Genomic DNA, 27,316 nt, shown 5'->3' on the forward strand with positions numbered 1-27,316 from the left:
GTGTTTTATGAAGCAGATTTGTTGCCGATCTTTGTCGAGCCGCGTTCATACGAACCGATGCGGAACGCATAACATTCGTTTTCGCTCTCACGTTCACGGATATAATGCTTTTTCTGACAAACTTAATGCGATTCCGTGTCGATAAGTGTATTGTATCCCTTAGTCATTGCTCTATTGAAATATTGGAAATACCATACCGAACCATACTTCATGTCTCTAAATGTTGAACAACATGTCGCCATCAGCACTTGGTATCCGACTGTCTGCTAGGTCACTTTTAATATGCTCTAAGCTCTGCTATATACATAGTATCTCTTATTAGTTTGTGGCTACATATTTCATGAGTGTCTGTGCTCCTTCTGAGTCTTATTGTGAGTTTAAATATCAAATTAAATAACCTTGTCAGTGGCTGAAACGCTAACCGCGAAAAGCTAAGACCAGAAAAAATTAAAAAAGTAGTTGTCAACACATTGCAGCAATTTGTAAAAAAAAATTAATTGGTTCCGATATATTACTTTCTATTATTCTCGAAAAACTATCAAAAATAAATAATAATCATCCGTTTAATTATATTCCATTTATTGGCTAGTAATTGGGACCAGTAAAAATGTCTCACGTAACTGATGTTAAAGTTTTGTTCTCTAGGTTATTTTCTATGAAAAATGGGTGAGTTTGTACATTTCTTCTTTATGAATAACATTATTATTTATTTTCAATGCCGTTGCTAATGTTTGGTTATAATGCCCCATTTTTTAGGTTCAACACTATGAAATGGGGACGGCGACATTACACACATGATGCGGAAAAATCAACTTCACCGCTTCTTAGACCTAGTGTTACACCTCTTCCTCCCTTGTCAGAGCCAATGCCGAATCTGCCTCCAGTGTCTTTCTCCACTGCTAAAGCTGAAGATACACTTACAGAAGTTACAGTTTTAAGTAATGGTCTAAAAGTTGCATCAGAAAAGAAGTTTGGCCAATTCTGTACAGCGGGTGGTAAGTGTTCTATTACATTAGGTACTTATAATAATTTATGCATGCTCAATTTAATATAATTTAAACTTCCGTGACCCTACATGGGGGTGCCCACACATTACAGTATACTAATTTGTGGGTTCATATGTATGACAGGGTTTAATTGTATATTGTGACTTAAGAATTTTTTTACATATGTATATAAAATTAATTGACGTTATATTTTTGTAATGACCAATTCCTTCTTTTGTAAATGCCTAAACATTTTGTAATTTTTATATTTTTAATAAAATATGGTTGTATCATTTTATTTTACTTTTGTTTTAGTTGTCATTGACTCTGGTCCGAGATATGAAGTGGCATACCCCAATGGCATTTGCCATTTCCTAGAAAAACTAAGTTTTGGTGTAAGTATATTTTTAAATTTTGAAAACAATTTTAAATAGAGCTTAAAATTATAAAACACTTCTTTTTAACTTTTTCTAAGTTTATTTTCATGTAGTGTAGTGTTTTATAACAATCTGCATTGATACTTAAAATGCTAAGACCTAACTTTTCCATTATGCTGTTTTTACTTAAAAAACAGTTTTTGAAAGTTTTATTACAATTTGTTTAAGTATACACACAGTATGGTACAGTCTATTTTCTAATATTCTTCAATTGTTGAAACATTATGTTCATATGATTCCCTATTTCCTTAGTATAGTGTTTAAACAAAAGTTACTTGTGTAGGCAACTCACAAATTCTCAACTCGTGACATGATGTTACTTGAGCTGGAGCGACATGGAGGCATCTGTGATTGCCAGGGTTCACGAGATACCACAGTTTATGCGACTAGTGCAGATTCAAAAGGATTGGAAGCTATTACTCAGGTAATTATGTTGAAACATGTATAAATTAAGAGACTGCAGCATACCTGTTATGGACAATGAGCAGTGAAGGAAGAGCTCTCTGTACTTCGCACCCCGCACGCTGCCCTGACCCGCCTCCTCTCTAGCGTGATTACTAGTTGAGAGACTATGGGTCGTATTCTAGAACTCTTATCAATGCTCAAGTCAGGATTGCACTGGAAGCACAAGCACTGGAACTACGACCCTAATGGCAGGGACTTGAGTATGATTTCGAGTGCTTTAAACCATACTCAAATCCTGACTTGAGCATTGAGTAGAGTTCTGGAATACGTGCCTATAAGTAGTACTTAAGTCAGACCCGAATGTTTAATAAACATAGGGAGTAGTCAATAAGCAGTTGGACAAGTGTTTTATTTCTGATCCTGATCCTGAGAAGAGCAAGAATTTTAACAAATACAGTCCACTGATCCAGATCAAGAACACCGCCGATCTAGAACACCACCATTTTTGATCCTATGAGAGCTGGATCATCAACAATACCTATTGCAAGAGAAACTCTGGTTTCTATATGTAATGTAATAATACTGGTGTTGTTCATTTGCTCTATTATAATAATAACCAACCAATCTCACTGCAATTATTAGATTTCATTGGTGTTTATTTTATTAGAAATATCTTCTAAAATAAAAAGTTTATATGCATATTATAACTTTAAAACATATTGAAAAATTAATTAAATAGGTACAAAGTTGTAAACTTGACTGTTTATATTTTCGTTTGTTTACTAGGTCTTAGCTGAAGTTGTACTAAGACCTCAGTTGTCTACAGAAGAAATAGAAGCGGCAAGGCAAGCAGTTGCTTTTGAGTTGGAGACATTGTCTATGAGACCAGAACAAGAAACTATACTGATGGATATGATACATGCAGTATGTAATAAGTCCAAAAATTTTCATACATTCATGCTTAAGATTTTATATTATTTCTCAGTTGGGTTAGATGATAATGTCAAAGTTGCCAATTTTACCTAAACTTTTTCAATACCCAGAATGAATGTGGCCAGGCCACAGTGATGGTATTGGCTATAGTTTCTATAGATATTTTACATTACATTAGTAGGTCACAGTAATTGTTAAAGAATAACTAATTTTTATTATCTTGCAGGCTGCATATAAACAGAATACACTTGGTCTACCAAAGATCTGCCCAAATGAGAATGTGAATAGAATAGACCGTGGCATAATTTTAAATTATTTGAAAAATCATTACACACCAGACAGGATGGTTGTGGCAGCTGTTGGGGTAATATCTTTAGTTTTACTTGTTATTTATTGAATATATATTTCAAGTATTGTTATACATATAATTATTCAATTTCAAGCAAACCCAAGAAATAAATCACGAAGGAATTTAGGGTAATGCTAATTGCATAAACTGGTGGCCTGATATACATAAGTCGTATATATCATATATTTTAATTTACGACTACAAAAGACACCACACTATTTACATGGAATCGTAATACACTGGTCAGAAAAAGTTTTATATCCATGCAATACAAACGAAAAATATTTGTGTTTCACGCCAGCGGTCCCAGCGGAAGCGAAACACGCAACTTCTTTTGTTTTTATTGCATGGACACAAAAAGTTTCAAAGGCTCAAGACAATCCGAATCTAGTCAATGTACACCCTTAAATTCAATATTAAGTTGTATTTTGGAAAGAAAAACCATTAGTTTTAATACTTATTAATTTCATTATATACCTCAGGTGGACCATGAACCATTTGTGGAATATGTACAAAAGTACTTTGTGGATATGAAGCCTACGTGGCATACTGAAGAGAGCACAAATTTCACACCCAAAGTTGACAAGTCAATTGCACAGTACACTGGAGGCATGGAACAGGTGAACATATTTTTCAGTCCTATGTGGTGTTAACAATCGGAAAAATACATACCTATGAAGCGGCATGATGGCGAAAAGTGCATGATTATTTGTTACAAATAAACAAATTCCATAAAAAAACATTGTGCCAGTTTCAAAATGGATTTTAATAAATATTCTATCTGCTTTTGTTTCAGGAAGAATGTGAAATTCCTCTATATCCTGGTTCTGACCTTCCGGAATTAACGCACGTCGTTATTGGAATTGAAAGTAAGATTTGAAATTTCAATCTTTTGTTAGTTACAACCATCACATACAGAAATGATATACTTAACTTTATACACATTACCATTGACCTGCCAACAAAACTTGGTTGGTAGGTCAATGACATTACCCTACATACAAAAAAGATAAAACGCAATCGCGGTTCAAGAATAATTTACGGTTTTTGGGTTCGATAAACCGGTTTTTGTAAATAGAAATTAACTTAGGCGTAGCTATCACAGACTCTAGTAGGTAGTTAAAATGTTAAATGACTTAATAAGTCTCTTTTCTATTCTGACGCTAAGCATTGGCAAATTAGTTAGTGTTCGAGGCTCAGTATTTTAATGGTGAACTTCAATCATTAAATGTAAATAAGGCATTCCATCATTGCGTACACGTCAAAAACATTAATGCAGTTGTGTTCGCAGTAATGCCAATTTTTGGTGGGGTTGCCAACATTTACATGTTGAATTATATTCTATTGCATTATTGGTAGGTCAAATGACATTAATTAAGTGGTGATGTTTAGTGAAGCGTGTTTATATTATGATGCAACCCATGTAGGTTGACATTTAATTAAAAAATGCAGATTTATACAAAATGTTTTATACCGATGCAACTAAAAATGTATGGAACAGCTGCTTATGTTATCATTATTTGACTATAGAGCCATCAGCTTATAAGGTAACAAATGATTAAGAAACTCATAACGCAATATACTTAAGACTCAACCTTACCTGTTTCTGCCGCCAAGCAGTAATGTCAGCATTACTGTGTTCCGGTTTTGAAGGGTAACGGTGCTGGTGAAATTGCTGGGACTTCTCAACTTATGTCTCAGGGTGACTGAGCGCTGCGGCAAGGGCCCGAAGATCTTTGTGATTTAAAGCTCTGAGAGGCACTGCAACTGTTATGGATAGGCGCGTAGCTTTCCTTCAGGCGCACGACTTGTTCGTACCGTCACTTAATATTATAAAAAAATTAAATTAATTCATGTAAAAACTGTAACTTGCTGATTATGTTTCAATTAAATGTTCCCGTAGTGAAAATTGTTAATATCAATGAAGGAAGGATATTATTAAAATGTGAACTTGAATTCGATCATGCTGTATCTGTTGCAGGCTGTTCTCATAGTGACCCAGATTTTGTAGCGACATGTGTGTTGAATATGATGATGGGCGGCGGCGGGTCTTTTTCGGCGGGAGGCCCCGGCAAGGGAATGTACACTCGCCTCTACACTAATGTGCTCAATAGGTACTTGTTGTTTCTTGACTTTGATGAATGATTATGATTATATAACAACATTTTTCCATTGCTTGTTTTTGAGAAATTAATACTGAAATGGCTCGTGTTTAGATGAATTTTCCCCGTAAACATTATTTCGACCAACAAGACCAATTTATTGTGGTCACCACTAATTAACTCGGAGCCAAGATCAATAGAATTAAAGAGCTGTATTTGATTTTCTTATTGTCGTAACTCTTCTAACTGTATGTGTGTAATATACTAACTTAACGTTATACTAAGCTAGGATTTCATACAGAGGGGTTACATCAATAACCTTTAATAGAACTAACTGAGAATCGAATCGGGGACGTTCACATCCAGCGACCACAGTGGAAACCGTTAGGCCAATGAGATTGTCAAAGACCTACTACACTACAGGGCCTCTGTTGTCCAGGCTTCTCTACAGTCCGTACTTTAACATTTAATTTATTGGATAAACCCATTGACTTACAATTATATGGACGTCGGGTCCGCGCTAAAAAGTGTCCGCACTTGTAAGGCGCTAAAATCGTATACAGAGCGCCAAACTCCGCTTTAGTCTTCATTTGTTCGACTGACAGCGCGATACTGCGATGACATTACAATTTAAATTTCGAATAGGTTGACTTGGGACATTTTTTTCGTGGTTTTTGTATTAGACCCGTCGTCCATTTATTTGTAAGTCAATGGATAAACCTGATGTTTTTGCTGCCATAATATTTATACATTTTTGTGAAAATATTCTACTAGTTTGGTGTTATTATTCATACAAAGATCGAACACACGCAAAATAAATTGCTTCGATCCGACTGGTTAGCCCCGGTCTGGCAAACAGTCTGTTTCGTGTTGACCGGATCGAAGGAATTTTTCTTTGTTTGTTCAATCTTTGTTTCAATAATAAGTCCGTACTTTATTTGAATATAATATGTCTGAAGTATAATGTATCTTAATAGGTACAAACCAAACTTTATTTAAACTCAAAGTGTAGTGAATTCCTTAACTGAGTATTGTATGATTGTAACATTTACAGATATCACTGGATGTTTAACGCGACCGCGTATAACCACGCGTACGGAGACACCGGCCTTTTTTGTATACATTCAGCGTCACCGCCAAATCGTCTCTATGATACTACTATCGTGATTGCGAGGGAGCTGGCCAATATGGCTGGCAAAGTAGGTGAAACGGAACTCAGAGTAAGTTTTATTATCTATTGTTCAATACCTAGATACCGAGACCTGTTATTTATACCTAGAAGTAGCAGTAGAGCTCCTTGTGGAAGAGTTCGCCCATGGAAGCTCTGCCTCCTTACCTATTTCTGCCGCCAAGCAGAATTATGATTGCTATTGCGTTTCGGTTTTAAAGGGTAAGGGTGCTGGTGAAATTACAGGCGTATGGGACTTGTTAACTTATGTCTCAGGGTGACGGGCGCAGTGGCAGTACCCCTAAGATCTATGCCGTCAACTAACTAAAACGAGGCTAAATGACAAATGGTCAAAAATCCGTTTTAAATAGCATAAGATAGAGCACAAAATTCTCTTTTAAAAACAATTAAAATTAATCAACGTGTTCGACTTATCGGAGCTTACCCTAACGATGTATAGCTGAAATATAAATTAAACAATTTGAATATTCTAAAACTGGGTTGTTGTTTTTTATGGTATCTCTAAAAATTATTTTGGCACTAAGGCGATTATCACACTGCATCGCGCCCCGCAACGGAGCGCGGAGCTGCGTTTTTTAACGTTGTACTGAAGTACCTCAGTTTGTATGGAAAACACGCGCCGTCGAACACACTGAGAAAGCTTCACCGCGCGCGGATGGGCGCGGCGAACCGCAATGTAAAGAACACTGTGCTCCGCACTACCGCGCAGATTTTTAAGCTTAAGGACATGTTCAGTTTTCTACAATAGATCTCGACGCCGATAAATTTATATTTGCTGTTGAAAATCGACCAAATTTATCTTCATATTTTCTTAAATCTTTGTAATGAAGTTGGAATTATCCATTTATCGATCTGGTTCGTAAAAAGGGATGTATCCAATATTTTCGGTGTCTTTTTGTTTGAGTAAACAAAAACCAAATAGACAGTATAACTGCAGCGTCCTGAATGAGTTCTGCATTATTAACCATTCTTGTCAAAGAAGGATCTCGGCTACATATACAATCACTACGGCGATCAACTGCGAAGCGAGTACTTTAAGTGACGCGGGGCCACTAGACCGCTGACCCCGCACATATTAAACCACGCGTTGAAGCAGATCTGCGTCTCCGCCACCGCGTGCGTGATTCCGCGCCCGACCGAGCGCGACGGAGCGCGGGGCGCGGAATCACGCGCGCGGTGCAGTGTGTTAATCGCCTTAGCCGCGTTTTAGTTAGGGGACGGCAGATCTTTGAAACTTGCAACTTGTTCGTCATTGTCATTTGGTGTCATAAAAAAGAAATCTAGAAGTCTTATAGTTATATAACTAGGTATTATTATGTGAAGTCTAAGTTTCCGAGTTGTTTTATTTCGTTACATTTAATTTTTTTTTTCACTTGTCAACGCGCTATTTCAATTAAAAATTAAGTTATATTACGCACTGAAATAAAAAAATATATTCGAATTACGTATATTATGATGTTTTTAAATATGTCGGTATCAGACTATTATTAAACTAACCAATTAAGTTTGCTGGAATAATTCACACAAAAGGTTAATGTTTTAACTTTTTTGCTATAATAAAGAGCTTCACAATAATTATATTTACATTACAAGGGCAAAGCATGTATTTTTTAAGCATAATGATGATTTGTTTTATACATATATTACTTATCATAAAACATTATTGCCGACAACTTAACAAAGAAAAGTAGAATTTTTTATGTTGTTATATTACTTTCTTTTGTTTTACTTCACTGTTTGATATCAGTGCGTACACTGTAAGCAGGTCGGTCGAGTGAGTCTGGACGACCCCTGTCTGGAGACTACTTTAGCAAATTTAATATTTACTTATCATATTTCAGAGAGCAAAAACGCAACTTCAATCAATGTTGTTAATGAACCTAGAAGCTAGGCCTGTAGTGTTTGAAGATGTTGGCCGACAGGTACTGGCCACCGGCAAGAGGAAGCCGCCTTCTTTCTTCATCAATGAAATTGGTACATTTTAGTTTTAGTCATTAATACCTAAGGATGAGCAAATGGAAAAAAGAGGTCTAATAATGACTAGCAAAACTTGCCACATGCAAGTTTTGGAAATTTTCTAATTTAATTTTAATATTTAAAAAGATTTGTTTCTTAACACTTTTGTATACGTCCGCTGTTGGATACTGGGTTTTTCTGTTAAGAGAGGTTGTGTTAAACGCTGACATTTCCTCCCAATGCTACATACATGTTGGCAATTTAAATTTTTTTTTTTTTCAGAAAAAGTAACATCAGACGACATCGTACGTGTAGCGACACGCATGTTGAGATCACGCCCAGCAGTGGCAGCGAGAGGCAAGCTGTCGCATTTGCCCACATTCGTGGAAATTCAGTCTAACATGACCCTGAGCAAGAGCGACGCACCGCCCGCGCCGCAAGGACGGCGGCTATTCCGAGCATAAATGTAACTGCAGAATTTATTGCGAATTGCTGTTATTTAGCTAAAGAGGGTATAATTATCAAACTGCAGAGAGGGACAGACTTATAAAGAATAGGAAGGGAATATTTATATCTATCCACAGGTAAAAAGGTTTCTTTTGGCAGAGTATATTTACCTTTACTTTAAGGAAGTTATGTAGAGTCGATAATACTACCATCTTAAATTCCAAAATTATCGTATTGGATTTTGTCTGATGTGTAACTGGCAAATTTACTATGGGTGGTATATATCTAAGAAAATAATAATAACGTAATATATTAACGGTGCCAGGCAACCGCAGTAATTACCTGATCACGAACTAGGGAAATTCTCTGAAGTACTACAAGTACCTGAGCAAAGAAATTAACTCCGGGGCATTACCAAAAAGTAACTTATTCCAGCGTGACCACAGTCGGACTTTTTGAAATTGGATTCGTCAAGTAAAAAGTCGCGATTTAGTCAAGTCTATTCGCAAAAAACTACATTTAGTCAGTCCGCCGTTCAAAAGTTGTAAAAGCTAGTTTTTTACGACATGAACCCACTAAATCATAATTTAGTGCAATGGACAGTAAAACACCTTTATAACTTTTGAACAAATTACATTTAGACCAAATGTCGATTTTTAACTGAAGTGAAAATTCAAAAACCCCAGCATAGTCACGCTGGAATATGGGACGCCCAGAAGTTTTGTAATTGTAAGTAAAAATATAATTTTGTTTTGATCTTTTTATAGTACTTCATGTTTAGGTTAATATACTCTGAATATTCTGATGTCTGCTGTGTCTTGACACATTTTCTATTCTTTAACATATTTTGTCGCCTGTAGGATAGGGTAATGCATTTCCTGCTTAGCATTGCGGTTATACTTATTGCACTAGTAGGGTGGCCACATGTCATGCATTTCAGATATACGTTTTGTTAGGTACCAACTTCCTGTATTGGCTCAAATTTTCACTTGAAAATTATTGTTTTTATAGAAGAATCTATTGCTAATATACTATTTTTTGTCATAATCTGTTTTTTTTTTTTAAATAAAACAAAATTACTTAATAATTCTGCTTTAATATACAATGTACAAGACTTAAAACTAAAACATACTAAAATATACAAAAATTTAATTTAATTTCGTAACGAAATAACACGTGGGAGACTAATATTGAATTTGCATTACATATATCAATAGAGTATTCAGTTTTTAGAGTAAATATTCCAGGAATGATATTTATATATTCAGTCTTTAGGGTAAACGTATTTGGATCAGTAAATAAGTTCATGGCAAAACAGATACAACTAAAATCATGGCTGGCATACGACATATAGCTATGTTCAATTGAGTTTATATATTGTCTAAGTCAGCACCAAAACTACTTACAAATGTAACAATTCAACAATAATAAATATTCTTTTTATAGTTTATTTTCCTTTAGCAGCTTCAACGGCAGCTTTAGCCGCTTCGTCGGCATCAGTTATCAACTTTACTGGTAATCCAGATTCTTCCATAATTTTCTTGGCCGCTTCGGAATTCGTGCCTTGAAGTCTGACTATCATGGGAACTTTTAGAGGATTTTCTTTACATGCTGCTACTATTCCGCTCGCCACTGTGCCACAATTGACTATACCTAAAACATGAAAAAAATATGATGAGAAATAATGGTAAACAAATGTTGACCATAAATATTTTGAGTTCTTAAGTTTTTCGCTATTGTTAAACATAAAAAATGAAACTATTTTTTATGTGTAACAATTATTAAACTAGGCGACGCGCAAACGTGTGTGTGTGCTGCGTTGGATACAAGCAACTGGCAACTAGAAGCGAATATTCTATTTTCATGCAATCGATATGAAATCGATACAGTCGCTAGTTGCCGCAACTGCAATTTGTATGAAAATAGAATATTCGGTTCCAGTTGCCGGTAGCGGCAACCAGACACTGTATCGCCAGTTGCAGCAACCGCAATTTGTGTGAAAATCGAATATTCGCTTCCAGTTGCCGGTGGTGTATCCATCGAGTATACATATATAACCAGACTTGTATCCAACACAACACACGTTTGCGCGGCCTAAATCGCTCAAATTAGTTTTTTGTCAAACAAACCAACGTGTCGGGCCGTTAATCGTGACCGTGGGACCTGTAAAGGGTCCGAAACGTTTGTTCGTTGAAAAAACAACAAATATACGCAAATTAGAATACAAAAAATTAGTTTCATTTCTTATGTAAAACTAAATATTGAAAGAAAACTTATTTCCAAAAGGATATAAAAAATAACTTTTATAGTTTAATTATTACAAAACATTTTTGAACATGTCTATTAAAAACAAGGTCAGACTTATTACATACAGTAAATATGTAATTATAAAGAGCACTTACCAGCAAATACATTAACAAATATAGCCTTGACTTTGGGGTCCGACTCAAGTATTTTCAGTGCAGCTGAAACTTGCGCTTGTCCTACCCCTCCACCGAGATCAAGGAAGTTGGCTGGCCGACCGCCACTTAATGTGATGAGGTCCATAGTGGCCATGGCTAGACCAGCACCATTCACCATACAGCCAATGCTGCCATCCATGTCTATATATGTCAGATTGTTAGCTAATGCCTGTCTCTAAAAAACAAAAGCAGTTTAGGTCAATTTAAATTTAGTGTGTACGCTCCTCCATATTCTTATAAATCTTGTTATACCTACATTTTGATGTAGCTAGTTAGTTATTTGCTGTTCAGAATATTTTTTTATTACCAAGTTTTTTTCCATAGACAATTCCATAAAAAATTTTGCAATTAGAATTATAGTTTATTGTCTCAGATTTATAATTAATGTCTGTTGGGGATGGAGATGACAATATTTTTTAAAGAATCAACCTTTTGTTCAAGCAGTTAATTGTGGCAAAATAGGACAAGGTAAGGTGAATTGAACTGTTGTGTGTGTTTACTGATTTATAGTTCACATTTTTCAAGTATGCAGCAGAGTAGGTATGTAAAGATAACGAAAATAGGGTAACGACAGCATCAGTAGTGATAACCAATAAAGAGATAACAGTGAGATAAATGAATATTATTGTATCTTAAACTTACAATGGTTTTATTCTGTTGTATTATATCTTTATATTGAATGATATTCTTTTTATAATTTATGATTTATGACAGCTACTAATTTATAATAAATGAATAAACTTAATGTTATGGATATGTTGTTTTATGTAGGTTTCAAGTTGCTTATGCATACTACCAAAGCGATGAGTAGTGTTTTTCATTTGAACATATCTTGGCTTGTTAATATAACAAAATACTATTGTTGGTGAACACCAGCCGTCTATATAGTCAACTATGCTTCAGTAGATTATGGACAGAATATATCATTAATTTATTTGAAAAAAAAAACAGTTTGTATAGAAGCTGCATTGTACAAAATAAATATAGTTTCACTGTGTCTGGCTACACATTAGGCATACAAATATTGAAAGTATATTATACATTTATGCATTATACAATATAGAGAGAAAGCATAATATTGTGCCATTTAACTGTTAACACCCTGTAGGGATATTTAAACAACAAGTAGTTATAAATCAATTTCTGAAGATGTGTAATGAATGTTTATGGAAAGTCAGATAATGTTAGTGCACTTACTTCCCGAGGATCCATTGCTGATACATCATCAAGGGCAAATATTTCCTGTTGCCTGAAAGCTGCATTGTCATCAAAGTTTATTTTTGCATCTACTGCTATCACTCTGTGATCATCGGTTTCCACTAGAGGATTTATTTCAATTTGAGTTGCATCTACCTGTGATACAAATACATGAGATAATAAGTACTGTTATTGAATATGTCACTAATTAAATAGTTATTATATAACAGAGTATTCAACAAAAAAATTTTTTATTGCATTAATCATCTTGCATGAACATACTGCAAATTAAATTGGATTTTTTTTTTAATATCTTACCTAGCACCAGAAATAATGCTAGAAATAGGTGGGGCATGATCTGATGCTTTTTAGTAACCAATTACTGGAATGTAAAATATGATAGTATGTAGCATTGGTAAAAGGCACGTATCTGCACTAAACCAAATTTTACAGGAGAGGGATATTTCAAAGGCTACAACTTCATTTTTGCACAAGCATTAATTTATGTTCTCTATGGACTCATAACAATAGATTCCTGTAAATTAAGCTATTATTAAGCTAATTTGGTTGCTATGGCATATACGCGGATTTCATTTGGCCACTAACCGAAATGGAAACTCACAATCCAATGCTAGTAAGCGTAATTGCACTATCCCGGACAATAAGTATTTTCGATTCTGCTTTCACATTTGACTACAAATTTACTTCTATTTTATAATGGCTAGTGAAAAGAATTTAATTTGCAATATTTATCTTATTGAATATTTAGATTATACATTTAGTTTTTAGTACCACTATATCTCCTTTTTTTGTGCAAACACTGTGGTTTAAGTTGTTGTTTACTTGTGTAATTTGTTTTGTGGTATATGTCAAGTTCAATTTCTATTATGAACAATATGGTAAGCAGTAAATGAATTTTACAACTTACTTTTTGAAATAGATTCCAAAGTTTCTTAACTTCCTCAGCACATTTTTGTTTCAAATCACCTTTGAATTGTAAAAATTCTGCAATATCATTTGCTATTTTGTCAGTAACACCTTCAAAGACATCTATAGGAACTGTCTTCAATAGATGTGGAGTTTCTTCAGCTACTTGCTCAATGTCCATGCCACCAGCAGGAGAAGCCACTATGGCAGCACCGTTGAAACTTCTATCCATTATAATGCTTAAATAAGTCTCCCGTTTGATATTAACACTTTCTGCCACCATGACTTTGTCAACCAGGATACCGTCTTTCGGAGTCTGCTTAGTAATGAGCTTATGACCCAACATATTCTTTGCTAAACTCAAAATTTCACTGGGATTTTTAGTCAAATGTACTCCTCCTTTGAAACCATTATCGAAATAACCCTTCCCTCTACCACCCGCCAATATCTGCGCTTTTATCACATACTCTTTTGCCTTAAAGTCAGATATAGGCTTTGGATCCAAACTGGTATCAAGAATTCTAAAATCTTGAATAGAAACTTGATGCTTTCTTAGTAAATCCTTACTGTGATATTCCTGTAGGTTCAGGTTTCTTACAGCTGCCACTTGAAGGTTGTATTTAGGAGCTAATACAGGTAACAGTTTGAAATTCTTGCATCTTTTCAAAGCAGCCATGGTGAACTTAGACCTCTTAAGTATAACCTACAGAAATATGTAATAGAATCTAGTATACAACCAGATTTCTGGTTATATACTCGATGAGAACTTGAGAAGGGATTAATAATACGACATACGTTCAGGAACGAAATATTCACTAAAACTAGCCTTGAATACGCACTTACTAATGTTGCAATTACTTCTAAAACTTTAGGACATTGATAATGAGTATAAGTAGAGGAACAAACCAAGCAAGCAAGATAACGATAGATGCGTTAGCATCTAATAGTCTGTGAACTATAGCATAGCCAAGGAGCCCGCACAGGGTGGCAATGTCAGCAAAAATTAGAAAAATAGATATGTCAGTCAAGCAAGCATACTGTTGGACAATTTTTCGAAAAATTTCAAATACTGGAAATTTTTCCAGAAAAATTCCTGAAAAATTATAACACTGGAAAAATATAATTTGGACGGCTCATATTATGTTCTACGTTTAGAAATATCTTTTGAACTTTTATTAATAAAATTAACTTGCAAAAAACGAGATTTAAAATGGTTTTACAGCGAAAAAACCTCCAACGACCACACCACCACCACTTGTTGTTGGCTCCATCATTTTCGCTCAGTAACTTAAACTTTTGACAGATGTCAACGTCAAATGTGAAAAATAAAGGAAAAATATTGGAAGAATATTTATTGTTCTGAAAAATTATGATTTTTGAAAATGGAAATTTTCCATGACCCTACACTACCCAACTACTACATATTAGACGCATTTGTATAAAAATGGTAACCCTATAGTTTCCTATAATGCAGGGATACCAAACTACCAACAAAAGTAATTGTCAAGGCAACTTCCTTTTTCTCGTGTTCCTTTGACAACACGAGGTTATAATTTCTATTTTCTGATAGAAAAGTAAGTGTTTCTCCTGAAAAAGATTGCTCTAATCTTGGTGTAGTGTGGATTTTTCATATTATAAAGTGCATATGTTGTTGTTGTAGGCAGAAATAATGGCTGACGAAAACTGGAATGAGGATGGAATGGAAGCGGGCGGCATGGCTGTGGAGAACATGCCGTTGCCACAGGCGGCTGATATTCCCGAAATCAAACTGTTCGGAAGATGGAGTTGTTATGATGTTCAGGTTTCCGACATGTCGCTCCAGGATTATATTTCTGTCAAAGAGAAGTACGCGAAGTACTTGCCTCACTCCGCCGGTAGGTACGCTCACAAACGTTTCCGTAAAGCTCAGTGCCCGATTGTGGAGCGCCTGACGAACTCCTTGATGATGCATGGCCGTAACAACGGCAAAAAATTGATGGCCGTCAGGATCGTCAAGCACGCATTTGAAATTATCCACCTTCTAACTGGAGAGAACCCTCTGCAAGTTCTTGTGACAGCTATTATCAACTCTGGCCCCCGTGAAGACTCTACTAGAATTGGTCGTGCTGGTACAGTACGTCGTCAAGCTGTGGACGTGTCCCCACTGCGTAGAGTGAACCAGGCCATCTGGTTGCTGTGCACTGGTGCTCGTGAGGCAGCCTTCAGGAACATAAAAACAATTGCCGAGTGTGTTGCTGATGAGCTTATTAATGCTGCTAAGGGCTCATCTAACTCGTATGCCATCAAGAAGAAAGACGAGTTGGAGCGTGTTGCTAAATCCAACCGTTAATATTTAAGTGATGGACTCAATAAAAAAATAAGAAAAGTGTAATGTTTTTTATTTAAAAAATTTTAATTGAGTGTTGTGAAATTCCTTTTGTGAATTTTAATGGAATTGTAATAAATCTAATGCTCTGGGATAAATTGTTCAAAATGGTTATATTTGTTGACAATAAGCATTTTTCAGTTTCACTTTCACTGAATTTCATCAATTAATTATATGGAATTGCACTGTCAAGAAACTAACCAATCGGTATCCTTTGGCTACCTGACTGGCCAGCTTTTGGACATTTTTCATTTCTGAAAATGCTCATTACTCTTGACCAAAAATTAAATTTAACAGTTATAATAAAATTAAAAGTTGATTATGTTGTGCGTGTGCTTGTGATAACATTCAAGCGCCAGGAAACCATCAAGAGGTGTACATTTATTTCAAATTAAGCAGATATGTAACCTTGAAGCATTTAGAGTGTACAGTAAATAAGTAATAATCTGTGGCTGCATTAATGTCTACAAGAGCTTGGTCAATGCTTTAAAACGGATTGAAATCGTACCTAACAGAAAGGACTGCGTATGTAGCACAGGATATTAAACAGTAACTATCAGCACCCATTGGAAAAAATAGTTGCAACAGATGTTTTTCCTCTTATAAAAATGTAAGATTTCTTGTTATTGTTAAGTACACATAATTTGGTTTGTTTTTAATAATCATTCAATAATTAAAAATGAAAATTACGTTTGTAAAATTAAAACTATATTTAAAAGTAATGCATATTTATATCTATGACAAATTGCCATACTTAGTATTATTTAACTTAGCTTAAACAAGACTATTATACTGGCGCTATTTAATAAATCTGTCGTGTTACATGCTGCATGAAGCTAAATGAAATTTATAGATATTTCTAAACGAAAAATTGACTGTCGTCGTGTCGTTTTGTCTGTCACTGTCATCTTTCTTTACCGACGGGTGGAGGGTAATATCAATTTATCAATAGGTATTTGTTTGTAAATTTTAACATTGATTGGAATTGAAATTGTAATTATTTTCCAAAAGAAGGAGCATTACAATGATACATAGCTTATTTATTATAAATCCTTCCGGGTGAGTACTTTTAAGCCTGTGTAGTATATTCGTTATTACATTCGATAACTTTCTATTTCTCTGTATCTCCTGGTAAAATAACACTTCTTAGCTTATGTTCTACTTTTGCAATTAAAATATAACACTACACGTAGTATAAATATGTAGTTTAATTGGCTTAAAACTATTTGATGTAAATGTTGCGGCGTTGTACCACAGTTCTCAAAAATATCTATATCTCTCGAATCGTATTCGTTTGGAATTCTTGAAGTTGAATTGATTTGGTTAGAAACGCCGATGAACTGATACATCAAGCTATACACTTTTCGAATATCGCGTCCAGAGCAACGAAACAAGATCTGTTAATGTTTAGCTGATATTCTTTAACTGCCTCCGTGGCCGAACAGTTACCGGGCTGCCACGCAGAGGTCCCACGTTCGATTCCCGGGTCGGGAGAAATTTTTGTATGGCCTACATTTATTTCTCTTGAGAGTTTGGGTGTAATTTGTGGTTGTCTATGTGTGTGTCCATGGCACCCGCGACACAGGGTTTCACTAATGCGGGACTATGAGTTTGTGCATTATTATTCTGCCGTCTGTAGTACATCCAAAATCTTCATTCTTTTGAACATCATTTGAGTACAGGAATTGTAATTAATTTCCTATAGATCTCTTTTGTTTTCTGTTACTTATATGCTAAGTTTGAATTACTACATTGTTACAAATGTAATGTGTAATGTTATAATTTTGTCACAAGGGATGTGTTCCTTGAGAAACATTGGAGGAGTGTTATACCAAGATCGGTGTGTGATTACTACTTGGAGGCACAAAGAGCATCACCTAATGTAAGTTTCTGATCATAACACCTCGAACAGTATAATGTATCAATCAATTAAACCTATTTGCAATTTTAGGAATATTGTATGGTTATATGACAAATTTATATATGGGGTACTTATTTATTATTTATAATTATATTAACAGTAACACTGTATATTACCATAACACATACAGTCTAGCATTTTGTATTTGACATACATATAAATGTTACTTTTAAGGTATCATGTATGATATACTACAAGACAATAAATCATAAATTTTAGGATGTGCCACCAATACTGGCTGCACCCCATCACTACCTGATTTCTATACAAAGAGGGGGTGTGGCCCTGGTAGCTGTTTGTAAACAGGAAGTAACACCACTATTTGTTATTGAGTTCTTGCACAGAGTTGTTGATACATTCCAGGTATGTAATTTTTAATATTATCTGTGTCAATGTGTGAATTTTAAAGGAAGTTAATTCTTGCACTAAATAATAGGATATGAAGTACAATTTCCTAAAGTCCAATTAAAGTAAATTAGCTCTATAGGTATTTTGTATACATTTTCTGGCTAAAATATATTTTTTTCTTTCAGGATTATTTCTCAGATTGTACAGAAACTATTATAAAAGAGAACTATGTAGTTGTTTATGAGGTAAATTAATCACTGGAATAACAATTTTCTCTTTCCAAAGGTGTCAACAATTGCATTTAATTTAATCTGTATAATTTCAGTTACTGGATGAAATGTTAGACAATGGATTCCCACTGGCAACAGAGAGTAACATCTTGAAGGAATTGATTAAACCACCAAACATTCTGAGAACGATTGCCAATACAGTTACTGGCAAATCAAAGTAAGTTTTTTGACAAAGCTTCTTCATCAGATACAGTAATTATTACACTAGCATAACAAATTTTAAAAAGGTTCTGTATCTGGTTTGACAGTTTTGGTTTCTGTTTAATTGACCAGCAAGTATGTAGAAAAGAGTAGCTATACCTTGCAACTTTGGTTTTGTAGTTGTCACAGTGGTATTTACATAGGTGCCTATTTACATAGCTACATAATGGTATTTACATAATCTCGCAAATCAGCACATTTATAGGTTCTTTGTCATCAATTTGCAGAATTTTGGTTGAAATATATTATTGATTTGAAATATAATGTTTCCCTTATTTCTTTCAATGAAAGAGAAACATGAAAATTTCTGTTTCATAAATAGGTCGCAAATTTCAACTTTTAGTCGCCCTGAACTATAAAGCAAAGCAAAGTTTTAGCAGGGAAATAAAGTTATTTTCGTGTTTTTACAATACAACCAATCAGAAAATGATATTGATAACTCGATATTGATAACCCATAAATAGAAATCATGTTACATGGTGTTATACGGCCTTGCAGCAAGGATGCCATGTAAGGGAGTCACCACACTTATTGACATGGAATGGTTAAGCCGGATAGAAAAATCTTTGCGTCCATGCAATAAGAGCGAAAAAGACGTTATACGTTGCGCTTCTGCTCGAATCGCCGTCGCGAAACGCACAACAACATTTTCACTCTTGTTGCATGGACATAAAGATTTTTTGACCAGCCCAATGTGGTTCCTTGTGAATAAATGTAGTGAGTCCCTAAGACACCAGAATGATGATCAGTCTACAAGATTCACAACATTATCTATAGCTTACAACAGGTTGATATAAACCTGTAAATTATATGGTGGCATTTGCAGTGTATCATCAATATTACCATCTGGCCAGCTGTCTAATGTGCCATGGCGACGCTCTGGCGTGAAATACGCCAACAACGAGGCATATTTCGACGTCGTGGAGGAAGTTGATGCCATTATCGACAAGAGCGGCGCTACGGTGTCAGCTGAGATTCAGGGATACGTATGTATTTTATTTCGCGTTATATCTGTCTTACCTGTATATCGTCTGCTTAAAAGGTAAAACATAAGAGACATTTTCCACAAAAAATCTCCAAGTTATATACCAGTTAGTAGTAGTAGTAAGAAATTCACCATCTTTCTGCAGATAAAACTCTTTAGTTTATAGCTTTTTTGTTATTGAGCTTCACATGCAGAAAGTGATTTTCTTACCATAACCATATAAATTAAAGACTTTTTGTCGGAAATGTCACTTATGTGGTTTTACCTTTAAATAGACGATATAAAGTAAAATGAATATTTTTTTTTACCCATATAAGCCTAATGAGGCTATCAACGTAAAAGTGGTGTAACACACATTTAATTATTTTCTACAATACTTTAAATGATACTATACATAATTGGCTATGTTGAGTGTGTGTGCGTTATTATTATTAATTATATTATTTGGATGCTATTTTCATTAAAAAAAATACATGCATATGTATATATTTTGGTCATATATGATAACTATATGAATATGAAATGAATTTGGCTAATTTTGAATTTTCGCGGGGTTACACCGCTTTTGCGTTTATAGCATTTATTAGGAGTTATAAAGTGTATTACAAGTTTTATATTATTTATCACCTTTTTCAGATTGACTGCTGTATCAAGTTAAGCGGAATGCCAGATTTGACGCTTACGTTTGTAAATCCACGTCTATTTGACGATGTGTCATTCCATCCGTGCGTGAGATTCAAAAGATGGGAGGTAAGTAAAATTTTAAGGCTGTCCTATAATTTGCAATAATATTGAATTGAAAAAATAATCATTTGAGGAATTTCCGTTATTGGACACCGTTATGCAAACAAGAACCAACCCACACCTCAAGTGAAATTGAGTTATGTATTTAGGTAGAACACCAGACATGTCCTTTACCTGCTTACAAAAGATCCTGGCAATATACCAACCCAAAATGGAGAAAATAAAGTCCTTCAGGGTACCAACCCTCAATAAGTAACTTTTTAATAGCTAAAAAGAACCTTGCTGCCTAACTTCATATAATGGATTTTTTAAAATATGCTAAATGGATCCATGTCACATATACTGAAGTACTTTAGATTTTTAGCGTTTTCATTACGAAAACGACAACATGGTTCTCGTTAACTAAATAAAAAGATACACAATGTTTTCTATTTATTGCTATATAATATAATAGTTTCCCTATATCATTCTCAATGCTACACATAACTCACGTTGTTTGTCTCAAATAACTTAACTATTTATTTCTTCACACTGTTTTTACAAAAATCTAAGTATCTCGAAAGTGACATTTTATGGGCTGGTTCTAGTTTGCATAAGTGTGTCCAATTTTAAACGGTCTTTATTTTTAACCGACTTCAAAAAAGGAGGAGGTTCTCAATTCGACTGTATGTTTTTTTTGTTTTTTTTTTGTATGTATGTTACGCGATAACTCCGGTATTTGTGAACCGATTTTCATGATTCTTTTTTTTGTTGGAAAGGGGGTACATTTCGAAGAAAATCATCCACCTCGAAGGGTGGCTCTTCACGCAGAAGATTCATTTTTATAAATAGCGCCTAACTTTAATTTAGGAGCAATTACTTTAATGGCTGATTTTGCTATTTCTCCAATTCAAGGCGTTGTTCTCTCGATATACTTTGCGTGGTGTCGTAGTGAGAACCTATTTTTATTATCTCCAGTGTCAAGTCCTGTATAGTGGCGAAATAGGGGATATTTCAATAAAACTTAGCAAATAGACGTAATTCCACTTACTTTTGAGGTCGGTTTTTTTAGTACTCTGTACTGAGATTATTTGTTGCTACATCACTTGGCAGAACCGTGCTCCTGGCAACATTGTGGCATTAACGACCACTATCGGCCTTTTTATAAATGAAATAAACATTTAATTACTAGTAAATCAATGCAGTGTGGTTTTCTTTTCCTTTCATCCCCATTCGTTTTATTGAGCGCCGCGTTAATATGCATGTAACCTTGCACACAATCCATTCTCCTCACTGATTGTATCATATAGGTCATGTAGGTTTTGCCGCTATATTTTCAATTTGTCCGGGTGAAATTTTAAGGGCGTTAACTGTCAATTTTTATGATCAATGATCAAAATATAATCAAAAACACCCCACTTGATCGGTATTTTTTAAAACCCTGTAAAATAGCGAAAAGCATCAAAGCAAATTTCTTCATCCTTTTCTTACTAATACAAAATGTCTTGTGATAATGTTATTTTTGTTGTTGTTTCAAGTAGTTTATTTTCTTAGCTTTCAAATGATACTAAAATATCGCCTGTGTAAGATTGTGAACCCGTTTCGTACATGTTTTTTTCCAGGGGGACGAGGAATCGACTCTCTTGTAGGCTGTTTTTGTAGACAAAATTGACCATTCTTAACACCTTTCAAATTTTATTACTGCACCCTCAGACGGATTATATAACCAAAAACTATGTAACAACACTCTACCAGAAATACATGCATCTCGTCTCTTGTTTCAGTCTGAAAGGATACTATCATTCATTCCACCCGACGGCAACTTCCGATTGATGTCGTACCATATTGGATCTCAAAGTGTAGTGGCAATACCGATATACGTGCGGCATAGTCTTACGCTCAAGAATAACGGAGACCAAGGAAGACTGGATCTGACTGTGGGCCCTAAACAAACTATGGGAAGGATTTTAGAAAGTGAGTGACATTTTAGAAAGTGAGAGACATTTACAGAAAGAAAGAAAACTGTTTATTACACAACACACAGACACGAATATAAAGAAAACAACAGAACAATAATAATAATAAAAATTCAAAATTAATCTTTTAGGCCTTAGGAGAGGCGAGTCTAAAATAGATAATAATAATAATAAAAAATTGAAACAATTGATTTAATTATGCAGTATCTAATTCACTGACATGCGTGTCGCGCCTGGTGTAATCGGGACTTACTCAGCTTTAGCCACAAACGGCTTTTTTAAAACCGTTTCGTGGCGCTGATATTTAGCAACCCTGGACAATTACATAAACGAAACAGCATTTAAAGTTTGCTTTTTAATGTAAGCTCACAAGCACGCTTATAATTTTAAGTAGTAAGTGTTGCTCAATGTAATATTTAACAATTTATTTTTTTACGACGTGCCTAAGTGTCAAGTTCCATTTAAATATTCGCATTATAATTGGATTTTTTTAAGAATTGTTATTTTTTCAATTTTGCAGATGTTGCATTAGAGATATGTATGCCGAAATGTGTACTTAATTGTTCTTTAACGGCGAACCAAGGCAAGTACTCATACGACCCTGTGAGCAAAGTCTTATTGTGGGACATAGGACGCATTGAGTTACCGAAACTACCTAACATTAAAGGAACTGTGAGTATTTCAAATTTATTAACGAAAGTCCTGCACTGAAGGACAAGCTTGAAGATATCTATGTCGAGATAGAGTACGAAAAAGAAACGATAGATTTAATAATTTGAATGATGTAACATTGGATTAATATATTGAACATGAAACTATTTTTTCTGATCTGAATTGTATTTATTTATTTTTTCAAACAAATTAAAGTTTCGAGCATTTTATAGGTCTCATGATACTTTGTACTACACCCAATTTTCCTTACTTTACCATTATTATTTTCAAATATTGTGGGTAATTTAATATGTGATCGAAATAATATTTTGTTTTCGTTTTCATATTAACGAGAAGGTAATTAGGAAATTAAACTTTTTTTATAACACCAAGTGACGGGACCAACTACTCGTGCTCTTGGTGGTAATGGACACACCTGTCCATAACAGTCATAGTGCCACTCAGAGCGTTATATCATAGATCTGAAACGTATTGGCAGTGTGCCCTCACCCTGAGACATAAATTGACAAGTCCTATGTGCTTGTAATTTTACCAGCGCCCTTACCTTTGAAAACCGGAACGCAGGTGTGCTCACATCACTGTTTGGCGGCAGTAATAAGTAAAGTGGCAGTACTGCCCTGGACGAAGTCTTTCGCAATAAGCTATAAAAAACTCTGGTCAGCCGCGACCATTGGACCTGTAAAGAATCCCAAAACTAAGGTTTGTTTGAAAAGACAAATATACGCGATTTAGACACCAAAAATTTTATCATTTCGCATACCTCATGGAAGAATTGCGTAAGTGGAGTTACGTCAAAAATGTTTATTGCTTCATTAGATATAGAATAATAAACACACATCTTCTCCAATTCTTATAATTCGTGCGACAATATTAGTCGATAGAGTTACAAGAATTGGAGAGGATGTGTGTTAATTTTTTCTGTATCTAAGGACAATAAACATTTTTGACGTAACTCCACTTACGACATTCTTCCACGAGGGTGCGATTTGTAATGCGTAGCACCTCAAGAATTTCATGCTTATGTCGATTTTGTGAAGCCTCGGATATATTTATATCATATGAGTGGTTAGCATTTAGATCGTTATTTTTTTAAGGCACCGTGTATCCTGAACAATATGAACAATAATAATAATCTTGTTACTCAGGTCTCGGTACAATCGGGGGCGGACACAACAGGCGCAAACCCAAACATCAACGTCCATTTCACAATACCGCAACTGGCAGTAAGCGGTTTACGAGTTAGCAGACTCGATATGTATGGTGCTAAGTACAAGCCCTTCAAAGGGGTCAAGTACGTCACTAAGGCCGGAAAGTTCCATGTTAGGATGTGATGGGAGGATGGTGCGTGGATATCGCAAATTACGTGATTTTAAAGACTCGTGAATGGAAGCGATTGATACGGCTTGAGAAACTCAGTGTTAGAAATAAAAAGAAAATGTATTTGTTACTAGTTAAGTGGAAATTCTATACCTATATTGAAGAGTATCAGAGTATTTGAAATGGCAAATTATTACCTAATGTTTCTTGTTGAATATTAGTTATATGAGTGAGCTGAGTAAGAAGACTCAAAGGTGTCGCTTACGGCGGTAAAAGCCGAAAAAACCCAATAAAAAAAACAAACACTTAGAGAAATTCTTAAGGTCTGCTGATTCGATTTGAAGCTTAGTTGGTAGAGTGGTGGCCCTAGTTTGACTTACAGATGCTTCTGGTTGGAGTCCCGTCAGATCGAAGGAATTTTTCTTTGTGTTCGATCTTTGTATAAAGAACCATAGTGTTTTATGTAACATACCTACGTTTTTTATTTTACTGTATTCGTATATGAATTAATAAATATTATTAATATTACTATTAAGAATTATCTAAAAAGAATAAAAATATCGGTCATGATTCGGTACAATAAACGTTTAATAAGTGACAGAATTTTTTAACAAAAAGATAAATGTCAAAGCAAGAACTATTATTGGAAAGGCTAAAAATACATATATTAAAAAGTCATAAAAACTAATATTTGATAATTGTCCCGTACTAAAACTATCGCTAGCACCTTTATTAATATATTATTATTTTCATTTAAACGTACTCCTACATGTATCAAGAAAAATAAAACATCAAGAAAAATAAAACAAAACACATTTTATTGAGTTATAATTAGATGTAAATACATTATGGTCTAATATTAAATGTTTATTCATATATGTATCTGTATTTAAAAATTATATATATATTTTATTTATATTTAAAAACTAAATGTTCATATTTACAGTGTAAATAAAACCTTAATATAAAAATAGATTACTTTTAATAAAACGTAAACTAAAGGCGTTTACTAACGCACGTTGGCTGCACGAGGTAACGCACAAAATATAATATTGTACCTACCCATTTTTTTTATGGAAAAACGTCGCACGCTTTGCCACCGACAGACGATGAGACAATTTATATCAAACGTTACTTTAAGTCCATGAAATTTAAAAGTGTTGCTCAAATACTAAAATCAAAGTTTTTAATTCCTTGTATTGGAAATTTTAGTAGTATCTTTTATATTCCCTTTTTGTTTGAAGTATCTTTGCACGAGAACTGACATCAGCGCAGGGAATTCTTCTTGAAGATTTTTTTCTAAATCGCGTTCCTATGAAAAATAAAATAAAATAAGAATTAAAAGCTACTTTGTAGGGCGTGTTCAAATTACGCTTCTAGGAGCGCAGCAACAGCGCTACTACAAATTTTTGTGCAATATTTAGAAGCGCAGCTGCAGCGTCACAGTCGCGCCACTTTTGCAGACCATATTATACTGTATGAAAATTAGCTGTAGCTACTATCGCTTCTACAAGCGTCTAATTTGAAGTCGCCCTTATAGTGTTCTAACTTGATTGATGTCCTTAGGCCGTATGCAGTTTCTCAGCTGTTCCAACTGAATAGCTCGCTAAGGCTCGACATTCAAAAGCCAACACGTTGGCCGTGTTAGGGAGTCATCACACTTACGTGGGGTGCACTTTATGTTTCCGGAATGAATAAGAAAAAAAATACTATAAATGGTCAGAAATGAATTTATTGTTTCTCAAAATATTCTCCGTTAGGATTAATGCACTTTTTTATACGAATGAACCAATTTTGAAAACATTTATGCTATTCCTCCGTGGCAATCTCTGAAACATATTTTTCGTACTCTTCGACAACCTCTTCAGGTGATGAAAATCGTTGACCGCGTAACTGGCTCTTAATTTTTGGAAATAAATAAAAGTCACAAGGTGCCAGGTCGGGACTGTCCGCGGGATGGCTCGTAACGTAAGGTCAACGTTGTTCACCTTAAAAAATTCATTAGTCTGTCTGGCCGTGTGAGAACTGGCATTATCGTGGTGCAAGATTATACGGCGTTTACGGAATTTGTCAATAACTTACGGCAAACAAATGGTCGTGTACCAATCACTATTCACGGTACAATGATTCTCCAAAGCAATAGTAGCCACGTGTTCAGTTTTATTAAAAAAAGAAGCAATCATCCGCTTAGAGGCACTTTGCACGCACGCCACTTTGGTTGGTTTCGGCTCATCTCGAAAGACCCATACGCTCGATTGCTGGTTTGTTTTGTTTTAACTATAAATCGTGTTTCGTCACCTGTTACTATGTCCCACACCAAATTTGACGCCACTTGGTTGAATCTGGTAAGCTTGGCATTGTACCAATTGACGCGATCCGTTTTTTGAGTCTCAGTCAAATTGTGTGGGATCCACCGAGAGGACAGCTTTTTCACACCCAAATGTTTGTGTAGTATTGATTGTATTTGACTCATGCTATGGCTGAAGTTGCCCGAACCTCATGGTATATCACATGCCTGTCTGTTTTGGTCATACGTCGCACAGCATCGTTGTTTTTGTTGTTCTCAGCAGTGGACGGGCGACCATCACGAAATTTGACACAGATTCACACGACCGCGTTTGAATTCTGCAAACCAGCTATAAATATAATATAATAGTCGTCTTGCATGATGTTTCATCGCCAAAAGCAGGTTGAAGCCGAACGAAGCTCCGCTGAGCTGTTGAATTACACTTAAAAGTCGTAGAAAATCATACTACGAAAATTTTCACAGTTAAATCCATGGTGATGTAGTCAACCAATTTCTAAAATGACACCATAATGTAAAAACAAGTGACAGTCAAATGAAACAAACTATATTCTACAGCCAAAGAGTGCCATTTTCAAATGTTGTAATTACTTTTTAAATTTTGTTTATGTAAGTGGCCAGTTTCGGAAACTTATAGTGCGTCCTATGTATAAAGCGAAATAGTCTTGAACCGGTTACAAAAAAAAACTTCCATGTATGTTCTCCTTATCGATTACGATAATCTCGGAGTAGACAACCACTTTAGGTAAACGGTGGGCCTCCATGCGAAGGCAAGACATGGGTCGCGCGTTTCATTTTTGCTCAGATTGTCGCGAAGCGCAAG

At 34.9% G+C, this 27,316-nt stretch overlaps 5 protein-coding genes across 6 annotated transcripts in view; 3 read left to right on the forward strand and 2 right to left on the reverse strand.

Moving 5' to 3' along the window:
- Positions 1-547: 547 nt before the first annotated feature.
- LOC113233087 (mitochondrial-processing peptidase subunit alpha) lies at positions 548-9,793 on the forward strand. Its single transcript, XM_026468070.1, has 12 exons — positions 548-666; positions 757-995; positions 1,302-1,381; positions 1,707-1,847; positions 2,615-2,752; positions 2,988-3,125; positions 3,593-3,730; positions 3,907-3,979; positions 5,092-5,224; positions 6,267-6,432; positions 8,243-8,375; positions 8,640-9,793. Exons 1-12 carry the CDS (start codon positions 608-610, stop codon positions 8,819-8,821), a joined length of 1,620 nt encoding a protein of 539 aa, XP_026323855.1. The 5' UTR covers positions 548-607; the 3' UTR covers positions 8,822-9,793.
- Positions 9,794-9,976: 183 nt separating this feature from the next.
- On the reverse strand, positions 9,977-14,319 carry LOC113233088 (succinate--CoA ligase [GDP-forming] subunit beta, mitochondrial). Its single transcript, XM_026468071.1, has 5 exons — positions 14,230-14,319; positions 13,392-14,093; positions 12,464-12,619; positions 11,207-11,441; positions 9,977-10,457 (listed from the first exon to the last, which is right to left on the reverse strand). Exons 2-5 carry the CDS (start codon positions 14,064-14,066, stop codon positions 10,252-10,254), a joined length of 1,272 nt encoding a protein of 423 aa, XP_026323856.1. The 5' UTR covers positions 14,067-14,093; positions 14,230-14,319; the 3' UTR covers positions 9,977-10,251.
- Positions 14,320-15,050: 731 nt separating this feature from the next.
- LOC113232998 (40S ribosomal protein S5) lies at positions 15,051-15,758 on the forward strand. Its single transcript, XM_026467927.1, has one exon. The coding sequence runs from the start codon at positions 15,060-15,062 to the stop codon at positions 15,717-15,719; it is 660 nt and encodes a 219-aa protein (XP_026323712.1). The 5' UTR covers positions 15,051-15,059; the 3' UTR covers positions 15,720-15,758.
- A 1,021-nt stretch (positions 15,759-16,779) lies between these two features.
- LOC113232809 (AP-3 complex subunit mu-1) lies at positions 16,780-24,686 on the forward strand. Its single transcript, XM_026467626.1, has 10 exons — positions 16,780-16,814; positions 17,550-17,637; positions 17,896-18,039; positions 18,210-18,269; positions 18,350-18,471; positions 19,342-19,501; positions 20,137-20,250; positions 22,008-22,197; positions 22,720-22,871; positions 24,017-24,686. The coding sequence occupies exons 1-10, from the start codon at positions 16,780-16,782 to the stop codon at positions 24,200-24,202; spliced, it is 1,251 nt and encodes a 416-aa protein (XP_026323411.1). The 3' UTR covers positions 24,203-24,686.
- A 665-nt stretch (positions 24,687-25,351) lies between these two features.
- The window catches only part of LOC113232939 (short transient receptor potential channel 6-like), a 32,692-nt gene continuing 30,727 nt past the window's right edge, over positions 25,352-27,316 (reverse strand). For both annotated transcript variants that reach the window (XM_026467849.1, XM_026467848.1), the window contains one exon: positions 25,352-25,500. In XM_026467849.1, coding sequence (XP_026323634.1) covers positions 25,375-25,500 — 126 coding nt within the window. In that variant the 3' untranslated portion in view covers positions 25,352-25,374. The remainder of the gene's footprint in view (positions 25,501-27,316) is intronic.

Source organism: Hyposmocoma kahamanoa, unplaced genomic scaffold, assembly GCF_003589595.1.
Source record: "Hyposmocoma kahamanoa isolate Upper Pololo Valley unplaced genomic scaffold, ASM358959v1 78, whole genome shotgun sequence".
NCBI classification, from domain to species: domain Eukaryota; kingdom Metazoa; phylum Arthropoda; class Insecta; order Lepidoptera; family Cosmopterigidae; genus Hyposmocoma; species Hyposmocoma kahamanoa.

Coding starts and splice junctions, on each gene's coding strand:
- LOC113233087 (XM_026468070.1), top strand. CDS start 608: ATGTCTCACGTAACTGATGTTAAAGTTTTGTTCTCTAGGTTATTTTCT. Junction 3,731..3,906: donor ACACTGGAGGCATGGAACAG/GTGAACATATTT, acceptor CTTTTGTTTCAG/GAAGAATGTGAAATTCCTCT. Junction 5,225..6,266: donor TACACTAATGTGCTCAATAG/GTACTTGTTGTT, acceptor TAACATTTACAG/ATATCACTGGATGTTTAACG.
- LOC113233088 (XM_026468071.1), bottom strand. CDS start 14,066: ATGGCTGCTTTGAAAAGATGCAAGAATTTCAAACTGTTACCTGTATTA. Junction 11,442..12,463: donor CAGCAATGGATCCTCGGGAA/GTAAGTGCACTA, acceptor TTTGTTTTTTAG/AGACAGGCATTAGCTAACAA. Junction 10,458..11,206: donor ATTTGTTAATGTATTTGCTG/GTAAGTGCTCTT, acceptor TTCATGTTTTAG/GTATAGTCAATTGTGGCACA.
- LOC113232998 (XM_026467927.1), top strand. CDS start 15,060: ATGGCTGACGAAAACTGGAATGAGGATGGAATGGAAGCGGGCGGCATG.
- LOC113232809 (XM_026467626.1), top strand. CDS start 16,780: ATGATACATAGCTTATTTATTATAAATCCTTCCGG. Junction 17,638..17,895: donor CACAAAGAGCATCACCTAAT/GTAAGTTTCTGA, acceptor CATAAATTTTAG/GATGTGCCACCAATACTGGC. Junction 22,198..22,719: donor TATGGGAAGGATTTTAGAAA/GTGAGTGACATT, acceptor TCAATTTTGCAG/ATGTTGCATTAGAGATATGT.